Here is a 12,496-nt window from a genome sequence, read left to right on the forward strand (position 1 = left end):
GTTATTAGAGTTTAATAATTAATAGGTTAATTGATGTATGAGTTAATTAGTTAACTTGTTAAGATCAATCAATTTAGTTAATTAATTAATTAATGATTAATTAACTCCCTTACATGGATAATTGATTAGATATCAATTAAGAGGTAACTAAATTAGTTTAATTAACTGGATAGTTAATTGAATTATTAATAGGATTTCTCTAGTACTTAGACTAGATTTGTATCCTATATTTGTAGGATTTAAACTTGAGACAAACCTTTGACTTGAAGATGATCAGCATGATCTATATTTGAGGTGGGTAAATCCTTCTTATCTTATTGATAGCTTTGATCATAGTGCACGATTGTTTACTGTCATGTTTTGATGAGGTCGTAATTACGTTTACTTTAAGTTTGTCCTATATCACTCTTAAATTTGATATCTTATTGTTTATCTTTATATGTTGATCTATTATTGATAGCTATGCAGTTATGTTTAATATTCATGATTATGTTTGTGGATATGCATGATATTACCATATCATAGTGTAGGACATTAGATATTCTTCTAGACCCCTTAATAGATGATTTGACTTTGTGTTTATTGTTAGGATGATTATACCGTAGTATAGGATATAGCATCTTGCTAAATCTTTATTTATTATTTCATACTGTAGTGCAAGATATTAAGTATAATAATAGACTCTTGTTGTTATTTAGGCCTATAGCTTATGTTCGTGAATTCATGTTATAATATGGTTATATACTTAGGCTCATGCCTATAGGTCACTGATATTATAGGTAGTATAGTTGTGTACTAGTGCTAGGGCATATATATTAGTGAGATTATACTAACCAATACTTGATGGAAATCACTCCCTAATAAAAGGGTAGTGTATTCCACTAGGCTTTCTCCTTTGAATCAGCCCTTAGGATTACTTGATCTTGATCCTATTGTTTATTATATATGAGATGATTCCATGAAATTAGTCAAGATATAATGCTAGGTGACTAGTAACTTGGGGATGTAATTGTCTATTTTCTACCAATATTTAAGTAGAATTATATCGTAATATAGAGTACCGAGTATCCTAGTAGACCTGTCTCCCATGCATGGTTGAGAGTCATTAGTGACCATTGGTATATTCCCTATCTGCCTACGGGACCATCTGTGGTTGAGCGTTCTCCCGCAGACAGTTACTAGTTATTTACCTTATCGTCTTATGAGACCATCTGTGGTAGAGCGTTCTCTCGCAGACAATGACTAGTCATTTACTCTGACTACCCACGGGACCATCCGTGGTAGAGCGTTTCTCCTACAGCCACTATTTGTTATGTGTTTGCTATATGTTAGTCATATATTTGTGCATGCAGGTTTGGATGTACTGTATGTACTCCCGATTTGTTGGTTATACTTGGTTGAGCATGCAAATGAAGTGTTATATTATTGATTATATTTTTGGTTAGCTGGTGATTATGCTGGGACATCTACGTTGGTTAGTAAAAATATTTTACCTGAGATTGCATCCTTTGATCTCCTATTAGTATATTATTCATACACTATCTTCTTCTACTCACTAAGTGGTTGTACTCACTACCCTTTGCTTTTCCCTTAACTTTCAGGTTAGCAGATAAAAGAGGTGTTGTGTCGCTTAGAGGTCCTGACTGCTAATCCCGCTCGAGTTGGATTTATGTTAAGTTGCTTTATTTTATTGTTCATGTTGTTTATGGTTGCACTTTCTCTCTGTTCTGGATTTTTTAGTGTTTCACATGTACATGCATACATATATGCATTATCATTTTGTAGCTGGTTGTGTTGTCTTAAAGTGATTTAATATCGATTATTTCATATATTATCACTAGGGGTACCGTCCACTTTGAAGGACAAGTATACCCTCAAGGCATGATAATGATTGATTAATACACATATTGAGAGGGAGTTCTTGTCATTTTTTTAATACTTAACAAAGAAAGAGATATAAGCTTAAGTTTATGCTTACTTGAGATGAAGTTCATGCTCACTTGATAATTTGATAATAACATGATGTTTATCATTTTTGTTATTATGATATGTTGGAAATTAGTCTAAACTTAAATAAATTGTCAAATATTAAAAAAAATGAAGATTGTTGGTGCAATCATATCCTAAAAGTTTCAATATGTTGACAATTATTTAAATTTAAGTTAATACATTGAATCTAACATGAGTTGCGAGTTTGTAGGAGAAGCCCTTGCAAGTCGGAATACCGAATTCAAGACAAGAGAAGTTCAAGGAGGTCGAGAGCCAAATTCTTGACAAGAGAAGACCTTGTAGGTCATAAAACTGAATGCAAGGCAAGAGAAGTCCAAAGAGATCGAGGATCGGATTCTTGGCATGAAAACCCGAAGATAAGGAAGCTCCAGGCACAAAGTCCAGAGAACAGGAGGTTCATCTGGCATAAGGCCGTACTTAAAATGATTTGAGTTTAAGTATAAAATGAATTATGAACTGAAATGTGTATCAATCAATTGAGTGGCCAGCAATCGATTGGTTAATCTATTGAGAAGCACTTTCACGAGAACAGAGTGATCCTAAATCGATCAACCGATTAATTGGAGATAACCAATCGATCAACCGATCTATTGATCAGGCTTTTACACGAAAGCACAGTGTGCTCCTGATCGATCAGCTGATCAATTGGAGGTAACCAATCGATCGATTGACCATGATGACAGAAGGTGAATACGCTCGCCCCCAGCGCCCCCGCCAACCCGTCCCAGGGCCAACACGGAGGAGGATGTGCTCCTGGATTGATCAACTGATTAATTGGGGGTAACCAATCGATCAACCGATTAATTAACCAACTTTACACTAAAGCACAATGTGCTCCTAGACCAATCAGCTGATCAATTGTGTAGCCTTCGCAAAAAGAAACAAAAGCTCGAATCGATTGATGAGTTCAATCGATTAAAGCTTGAGCTCAATCGACTGAGATTCAAATAAAATAATTTTCATCATTGATCTAGAGTTAGTAGCGCTCAACGGATAATTCTGAATCGATCGAAGATTTACCCCAATTAATTCACGACAACATCTCTATAAGAAATGGTTATATTTCAAAGACGTTTAAAAAGAGCGTGTTAACAAAAAAACTTGCTCTCTCTTGCAAACACTGTTCAATTGTTCTCAAGTGCTCAAGATCAACTAAGCTCTCCTCGCTAAATTTTGAAGCTACTCAAGAGCAAGAAAAAGCTATTTCAAAATTTATAATCTTCTCTTCTCCTACTTCTTTGTTGTGAACTATTTCTTTTGAAAATAAGAGCTGTAAATCAGAGAAAGAGAGATTCTATAATAAAAGGATAACTGTTGTATGAATCCTTGAACTAATCACCTCTTTGAAATAATTGTACTAAGTAAATACAAAAAGTTAACATTATCTTCAAATTTATGTTGTACAAAATCAAATCAACCAAAAAATTTAAGTGAGTCATTCATCTCCTCTAGCTCAACTGGTCTATGAATCCTTGAACTAATCACCTCTTTGAAATAATTGTACTAAGTAAATACAAAAAGTTAACATTATCTTCAAATTTATGTTGTACAAAATCAAATCAACCAAAAAATTTAAGTGAGTCATTCATCTCCTCTAGCTCAACTGGTCTTAACATTTTCCATCTTCATCCTCCGAAAAATTTCATCCGAATGCCAATGTTACCCTGTCCACAGAGTCTGACTTGGCAAAGAACAACTTACCAAACGAGCGCGGCTGTAGACACATCATGGAGTCAGCCCATTCTCTAATCTCAAACTGGATTAGAAGCGACATAATATTCATTGTTCTACACCCAAATAATGAACCCTGCAAAATTAAAAAAAAAAAATAGGAAGAGAATAGATTATATGAAATTTGTACATTTAGAGTGTATGCAACATAAAAAATTCACCTCGATTCCAAGTCCAGATGAAAAAAGTTAAAGGTTGTATTAATCTCGAAACGTGTTCTTTTTTCTTCTTGATAAAAGTTAACCGAAGATTTTTTCTTCTTGATTAAAACCTAAAATCGAGCAATCTGAAAAAGTAGAAAAACAATATTTATATCGGATTGATAAATTGCGAAAAAGACTGAACAAACATAAAATATTAAAGATGGATTATGATAAAATGCTGGAGGAAGTCAAACAAGAAATTGAATTACTACTGAGCATCATTACAAATTTCAATGATATATTTAGAGAGAATGAAACTTTTCTACTGGGAAATGATACTAGTGATGAATCATTTGATGATTTGTCAAGTGCAGTGAATACAATTTCTGATGCAGAAAAGGAAGCTGAAGTTGTTGCTTCTGAAGAAATAAGGGCAGAAACAAATTGTGAAAAAAAAAAAAAGAGAAAGAGGAAGAAGGAATCAACTGAATGACAACTGAAATGAAAGAATCTTTAATATCACCTCAACTCCATTTCAGTTGTCATTCAGTTGATTCCTTCCTCTTCCTATTCTTCCTCTTTTTTCCACAACTTATTTCTGTCTCTATTTCTTCAGAAGCAACAACTTCAGCTTCCTTTTCTGCATCAGAAACTGTATTCGCTGCACTTGGTAAATCATCAAATGATTCATCACTAGTATCATTTCCCAGCAAAAAAATTTCATTCTCTCTAAATATATCATTGAAATTTGTAATGATGCTCAATAGTAATTCATTTTTTTGTTCGACTTCCTCCAGCGTTCTATCATAATCCATCTTTAATGCTTTATGTTTGTTCAGTCTTTTTCGCAGTTTATCAATCCGGTATAAATATTATTTTTTTACTTTTTCATATTGCTCGATTTAGATTTTAATCTCTCATCCCAGTTTGTGAAACTTGTGATAGCCTCTGACAGATATGTATTGAAATCTGTAAGCTGAAATTCTTCTACAGCTATATTTTCAACAAAAGAATATGTCAATATAAAACAAATAAACAATTCAAATAAACAATTCTAGAACATGTATCAATACAACAAAAATTAATTTTATTAATCAAAAATCAAAATTTGTTGACTCTATACAAAAGTGATAAGTGGTAAATATATCTGAATCCAAAGATTGAATATGGATTAACAACACTTAGAATTAGAATTGATTAAACTACACTTTCACTTCTTCATAAATTAAACTCATCATATCCATAATCCTCGTTAGCAATGAGTTGTAAACTCAACTTCTTTATGAAAAGAAAATGCTTAACCTTCAATAAAACAAAGCTTCTTATTATTTCTAAATCGAGGCTAAATTTCCTAGTTTGGTTCTATGCTTAACGGTTACAATTATGATAAGCAATTCTAAGGTGAAAAGAGACATCTTGTAGATATAATTAATTATGTTTGTCACGCTTGGTATTTAGTAGAATATCGAAAAAAACTAACTATTATAATGCATCTAATTATATAATTCTTTGTATGATACAACATATCTTCATGGACTGGGGATACTACGTTGTCTATTTGTTTTATTGGTTGCAAGGGTTTGATAGTTGACTGTTAAGAAACTCTATTCTTGTTCTAAGTGTTTTAAATAAAAACTAAATGTTATCAGAACTTTCAACGTCTAGAATTGCAAGGTATTCTTTAACTTTACTAGAAGGTTGCAAGTTCAAGAAACAAATAGCCGAAGTTTATGAGCATTACTATGTGCCTAAGACAACATATGATCTATCTATTTACCTTATCTTTCTTTTAAAATAGCTTTCTTTCTGTTTCCTGTCTTTCCTTTTTCTTAATTCTATAGAAATATAAGAAAACTGACACTGAAAGCCATCATTATTTAACAGAATCAAGATCCAATAAATACATAAAAGAAAAGAATAAAATTTGATATTTAAACTACCCTAATTTCATCATGTTTCTTAGGGAACCTTACCAACCCTAGCAAAAGTAACTTAAACTTCACAATCGCAGCAGTAAAAATCAGAGGTAAAAACTAAAGCAGTTCTCAGAAAACCAAAATAGAATTAGGAGAAACTCTAAAAGAATTATTAACAGAATCAAGATCTAATAATCACAAAAAAAAACAAAAAATAGAATAAAATTTGATGTTTGAACTGCCCTAATTTCATCATGTTTCTTAGGGAAGCTTACCAACCCTAACCCTTATAGTTTCAACTACTGATTATCAAGGAAATCTTTCATAAGAAAAATGCCAATGCAATGCACTATGGGGCTAAAGTTTAAAAAATAACAATAAAACATATTATATGTCTTAATTATTTGGGAACACCTATATGGATATTTTGTTGTCATCTAGCTATATCTAAGGTCATGTAATTGGTAATCTTGATCATTTAAATCTGGTTTGACTTCAGAGTATATGCATTATAACAAAAATTTTATAAACAAGACATTTTCATTGAGGTGGCTATTGGTCATTGTTTGAGATAGTATGACCTATCATAACTACCAATCCACATAGAAGGGATACGAATGAAAATATGTTTAAAGTTGGTTTGGTGCTTCCAGTATAACCTGGTCACCTACACATCCATTGTGATATGCACATGGCAAGATTTTAAGATAATTTGTGAAACATTAGAAAAGACAATCAGGAAGATAACTTCTTAACGAAATTAGTTAAAGATCTGTGTTTTCTACTCATTGATGACTTTGTATTTTTTATTTCAGCTTAAATTTGTCCAACATCTGATATAATCACCATAATATAACATGCAAAACATCTTGCAAAGCGAACATAAAATTTTTACAAGGGAATATAATGCAATATGAGAAGAGAAATTTAATAGATAACAATTAGTCTAATTTAAGTGAATGTTAGAAAGACTATAGTATTAATTGTTGACATGCCAAGCAAAAAATATTCTTAGTATAATGATCAGTTGATCCTTCATGGTTCAAAAATGGCAGTGCCCTGCATTAGTTTTGAACTGTCCATTAGGCTATCTCCTTCAGCTATATGATATCATAATATGGGATTGTTTATCTAAATTGCAAGAATGAATAACATACTGCCTTGTGGTTAGAGTAATTTACTTGATATATGGTGCTTACTATTTTCATACTGGAATAAACTTAAATATGAAAAATAAACAGCGAAACAACAATTACCAGCCATTATTGCAGTAGGATATTGTGCTCAATGCTATCAATCTAAAACATGTTGTATTTTCCTTTCTTATTTTAGTAGACAACACTCAACAACCAACAGTACTTTATGTGGAAGTTGAAAGAGCTGCTTGAGCTTTGACTTCTTTCTTCCACATTTTGCTTCACTGGTGGCATGATAAGTTCTCTATGGTTGATTTCTTGCTTTGAAATCTCAGGCTCACACAGAGATATTTTTCAGTAATGGAGACATTTGGAGAGCTTGCAGTACGAAGGAGAACCTGGGAAGGCATCTTAAGTTTACTGGTGGGAAGGTTTTCACTCGTTTCCCTCCTGAACCTAATGGATATCTACATATTGGTCATACTAAGGTAGAATAATTCTGCTTACTATGGTATTATCATGAATTTAATATTTATGTTTTACATCTTCAAGCAATGTTTATTGATTTTGGTTTAGCAAAAGATAGGGATCATGCTACTTAAGGTGAGGTGAGGAATACATGATACATCTCTTCTCCACTTTTATATAGCGTTAAACATGACTTTACTTTGCTGCTTCTGCATTTAAAATAACAATCGTGGTCCTGATAAATTTTTAGGTATAAACTGTGGCAATTGTGTGCCTCACTCTTGTTTGTCTTCCTTGAAATGAAAATTTGGTTTGTCAATTAAACACTGTTTATTTGTATGTGGTCGTCAGATAAATTCTGGTCTGGATTAGAATAGTAGCAACAAATTAATTTTTTTTGTTTGGCGTAGGTATCATGTACGTATAAATCTCTCATTCACCATGGCCGACTAAAGAAGTTAGAATTAGAAGAAAAGATGTAATAATTACATTACATAGCAAAAGTAACTCAAACTCCCAAATGCAAATGCAGTAGTATATCGGAATAAAAACTAAACAAGTTCTAGACAACAGGCTTTAAAAATCAGAAGAATTCCATGCATCAAAACGAAAAAAAAAAAAGAAGCAAAGATTCACTAACCTGCGGGTGTTGAATTGGATCCCATGGCGAGAGGAACGTGCTCACTAATCCTTCGCCCGAGCCTCCGTCGCTCGCTCTAATCCGCAGCTCGTCGCTCGCCCTAATCCCGCATCCTTCGCCCGAGCCTCCGTCGCTCGCCCTAATCCGCAGCTCGTCGCTCGCCCTAATCCCGCATCCTTCGCCCGAGCCTCCGTCGCTCGCCCTAATCCGCAGCTCGTCGCTCGCCCTAATCCCGCATCCTTCGCCCGAGCCTCCGTCGCTCGCCCTAATCCGCAGCTCGTCGCTCGCCCTAATCCCGCATCCTTCGCCCGAGCCTCCGTCGCTCGCCCTAATCCGCAGCTCGTCGCTCGCCCTAATCCCGCATCCTTCGCCCGAGCCTCCGTCGCTCGCCCGCATCCGCAGCTCGTCGCTCGCCCTAATCCCGCATCCTTCGCCGTCGCTCGCCCTAATCCCGCATCATTCGCCCGAGCCTCCGTCGCTCGCCCTAATCCCGCTGCCGCTCGAGAGGATTCGGCCCGAAGATATCCAGATCCGTAATCCGTAAATATCAAATGGGCTACCTATTTCCGTGCTCAATTAATCTATTTTATCAAGTCAACGGTCAGCATGTGTGCGTTTTATTTTCTTTATATTTGTATTCGTGGGTTGTTTGTAAATTGTAAGAGTAGAATGACGAGAGTTTTCTTTATCTTTGACTGAAGACTAAGAAGAAAAAAAATCAAAAGGTATTGGTGAAGAGTGATATACCATATGGATTATAGATTATTGAGTAGAAATCCAGATTCGAGATTCAAAATCATATTATATTTACCCAACGACTAAGATAATTTTAATTTTTTCCCAAAATATGAAGACATTTTGAAAATGTCAAAACGCATAGTCTTTCTTGGATTAAATTCTCCTTTTACCCTTCCAAAAAAAAAGGCAATTTTCAAACCGTGAAGATGTCTTCTTGAAGATAACACTACAATAAAATACAGCATAAGAGACGGAATTAGAGATGGAAATATAGTTTCGTCTCTGATTAGAGATGGAAATATAGTTTCGTCTCTAATTAGAGACAGAAATATACTTCCGTCTCTATTTTGATCATTTTTAATTAAAAAAAATGAATCCGTAAAGTTTAACGATAGAAATAAATTCTCCGTCTCTAAATAGAGATGGACATTTTGATTTCATCTCTAATTAGGGACTAAATATCACTATTTAGTAGTGAATTAAGCCCCATCATAAACGAATTAGAGACGGAACTATTAGTTCCGTCTCTAAATAGCGACGGAACTAATAGTTCCGTCGCTATGTTCGCGATTTAGGGCAGAACCCTCTCCTCCTCGTGATTTAGGGCAGAACGCTCCTCCGATCCTTCTCCTCTGTGCTCCCTCGCTCGTCTCCTTCTCCTCTCCGCAGACCGCAGCGCATCCGCATACTGCAACCCTTTCATCTCCTCTCCACAACGGCTCCTCCTCCTCTCCGCAGACCGCAGCGCATCCGCATACTGCAACCCTTTCATCTCCTCTCCACAACGGCTCCTTCCCAGTTATGTCTCGGTAAGTTCTGTCTCGGCTCTTTCCCTCACAGTGGCTTGGCTCCTTCCCTCGCAGCGGCTCGCCTCTTTCCTTTTCAGTTCCTACAAAGAGCTCTCTGCAACAACGTCTTTGTCTTCCCAATACCAGTTCCCCGCGGCTCGCCTCCTTCCTTCTCGGTAACTTATTGGATTGAGTTTACTAGTTTGACGGATTTGGTGTCATTCTGTAGCTCCTTCCGCCCTGATCTTCTTCACAAGTTCACAATTTTCTTTTAACTTTCAACTTTGACAAGGAATTACTATCCGGTGAAGTCAGCATGATCCATCTTCACAGATTTTGTTATGCTTCAGTAGATGTTTTTATTTATAATTTTCTATTGTTGAATTTTGTGAATTGAGAACTCAAAAGGAACCCTAGGTAATTTTTCTATTTCGGACTTCGTTCTCCTCATAATCTGCTTCTGAACTCCAAAAGTTTCAAGTCATTAAAAAATTTCGTGTCACAGTGTGAAGACCTCTCTAGTTCAATGTTGTGTAGATCTGTTTCGCCTGAACCTTTTGCTTGATAATTTATTTAACAATAAGAAGTGAAAATTGGATATTTATCTTGATGCAGGTGGGAAAATTTCACCTATTGGTCATTCTGCAGGCGAATGGCTCGTCTGTACTTCGAAGAATTTGGGACATCTAACATATCTCTGCTGCTAACTCTTGGAACGCCTCACTTGTATGTTTTATTTTTGCCTTAACACTTTCATAAAATCGGGTAAATCGTTTGACTAAATTTAAACACATAATCCATTAGATATTGTTTGCACGGATCTTTTCCCTCAGTTGTTCACTCAAGTGGCAGTTTGACAGTTATGCAAACCAGTTTCGATGAAAGCAATATAAAATTAAGGATTTAGTAATTTATATGGTTATACTTTGATACTATAATGACTTGGAATCTGGAGCCACATAGTCCAAGTGGTTCAACTTTTTGAATGGTGCAAGTAATTTCCAACGAACGGTAATCCTTTGTTGGCCTAAAAAGTTGAACGGAAAGGAGGTGACAAATGTCAGAGCGATGGGGAATAATATTCAGTGAACATTGAGGTTTCTTGTTAGAGAAAACAGGGAATGAAGAATAGGTAAAACTCCTAGCTCCAATGGAGCAACAGTTTTGGCGACATTTATAGTTTATTTTATAGGGGCATGTGATCGGAGAAAACCTAACAAATATAGTAACGGTGCAACTTCTTTTCCAACGAACAATGTAGTTTATAGCTCTTACTGTCTTCATGAGCTAGCTGCTCCTGAGTCCTGACCATACGACTCCTCGTAACCACGAAGTTGAAAGCGATGAAAAATAGCTCAAGGCAGTGTTTTGATAGTTCTCTGTTGTTGTATTAGATAAGGGTTCAAGGAAGGTGTTGGGTGGTTGGTGTAAGCAAGTGTAACGTGAGGTTCAAATAATTCAAGTAGTTGTTAAATTCTATCAACCAGTCTTCCATATATGGTGTAAACCGCAAAGACGATAGTAAAATCTCAAATTGCCCTAACCAATATTATAGCTCTAAAATTCTTCGTTATATTCATCTACTAATTATTTTTGTTATTGTTGAAAAACTAATCATAGTAGCATTGAAAGGTGAAATCATAGGGTAGACGAAGTTTTACACTCTGATCAATCTTGTAAACAAGATGTAAGTTTTTATTTTACTAATGTGTAAATGAATTAATATGATATATAGATTAGCATTATCTGGAATCTTGACAATATGGTTTAGTAAAATGACGATTTTATTGAATTGTCAATGTTATGCATCTAAATTTTAATGTCTTCCTTAGTCTTGGGAATTTAAATCATAATACCCGAGTCAATCCATAAAAAGTGCGGCGATAATATTAAAGTTGCTTGTTTGTGAATTGTTACATTTTGAAATGTGTAAATATAAATTTAGGAACATGTGATTTTCTATTGACTTTCTTAACTTGGTTAGAGGGTTATAAAAATAATTACATATTAAATAGAAGTAATTGGTAAATAAAGTTGCATAAATGCAAGCATTCAATTTTTAATAAAGTGATTTCAGGTAAGATGGAATCAATTGATTCAAAAGAAAAAGACCGACTTGCGATGGTATATCAATCATAAATACTAGTGCTATTAAGATATCATCTTCCACTTTTGCAAGTGTTGTGGTGAGTACTGGAGAAAGTATGAATATTATATACAATTTGAGAGAAAAAACTATTAGTATTGAGGATGTTGTAGACCAGAGTTGTTTGGAACAAATGTATGAAGATATGTGGACTCAACTAGAAAATTACGACATTTGAATCCTAGAAGAAATTGAAAGAGATATATATATGGATGAATTTATATCGAATGATATGAGAAAATCAACAGAGCCAACAATGATAATGAATGAGTATAGTGACCTTGAAGATGTGTTTCCATTAGTTGAAGATGGGTATGTAATGAACTCAACAATTGTTGCATTGTAAAGTCAAGCACTAGATGGGAGGGATGAATTTTATGTTAGTAAGGTAATATAACACTAGTATAATAAAAAAAATTATTTTACGTTTCATAATATAATGTGCAGTAATAGTAACTAAAAAACCTATTGATTCTTGTGTAGGTATTTTCAACTCAAAAATATTTTAAAGATGCACTTACTGAATATGTTATGAAGAAACAATTGATTTACAATAAAGGACTTGAGGAAAATGAGAGTTAAAGCAATTTGTGTTGGAGAAAACTACACATGGGCAATAATTGCAAGGGGATAAATAGAATTGACTATTACAAAATATTTAGAAGAACATGAGTGCGGTCTTTGCTTAGAAAAAGCTGATCACCTTGCATGCATAGCTTCTTGTATAACTTCTCAAATTAAAAGTCAATTTGTGTTTGCAGATTTGTATAAATCCAAAAA

General features: G+C 34.5%; 1 protein-coding gene across 6 annotated transcripts; it reads right to left on the reverse strand.

Moving 5' to 3' along the window:
- Positions 1–3,331: 3,331 nt before the first annotated feature.
- LOC122020287 lies at positions 3,332–8,583 on the reverse strand. Of its 6 annotated transcripts, none has more exons than XR_006122172.1 (4): positions 8,045–8,583; positions 4,408–4,545; positions 3,903–4,027; positions 3,332–3,817 (listed from the first exon to the last, which is right to left on the reverse strand). XR_006122172.1 is itself a non-coding variant. In XM_042578155.1 (3 exons), exons 1-2 carry the CDS (start codon positions 8,438–8,440, stop codon positions 3,653–3,655), a joined length of 561 nt encoding a protein of 186 aa, XP_042434089.1. In that variant the 5' UTR covers positions 8,441–8,583; the 3' UTR covers positions 3,332–3,470; positions 3,617–3,652. The 6 variants fall into 6 exon arrangements, 3 of the variants coding, with proteins under 3 accessions (XP_042434089.1, XP_042434088.1, XP_042434091.1); XR_006122171.1 differs by lacking the exon at positions 4,408–4,545 and adding an exon at positions 4,769–4,877; XR_006122170.1 differs by lacking the exons at positions 3,903–4,027; positions 4,408–4,545 and having other exon boundaries at positions 3,332–3,428; positions 3,575–3,817.
- Between the last annotated feature and the right edge of the window lie 3,913 nt (positions 8,584–12,496).

Source organism: Zingiber officinale, chromosome 9A (assembly GCF_018446385.1).
Source record: "Zingiber officinale cultivar Zhangliang chromosome 9A, Zo_v1.1, whole genome shotgun sequence".
Taxonomy (NCBI): Eukaryota; Viridiplantae; Streptophyta; class Magnoliopsida; order Zingiberales; family Zingiberaceae; genus Zingiber; species Zingiber officinale.

Coding starts and splice junctions, on each gene's coding strand:
- LOC122020287 (XM_042578155.1), bottom strand. CDS start 8,440: ATGCGGGCGAGCGACGGAGGCTCGGGCGAAGGATGCGGGATTAGGGCG. Junction 3,818..8,044: donor ATCCAATTCAACACCCGCAG/GTTAGTGAATCT, acceptor TTAATTTTGCAG/GGTTCATTATTTGGGTGTAG.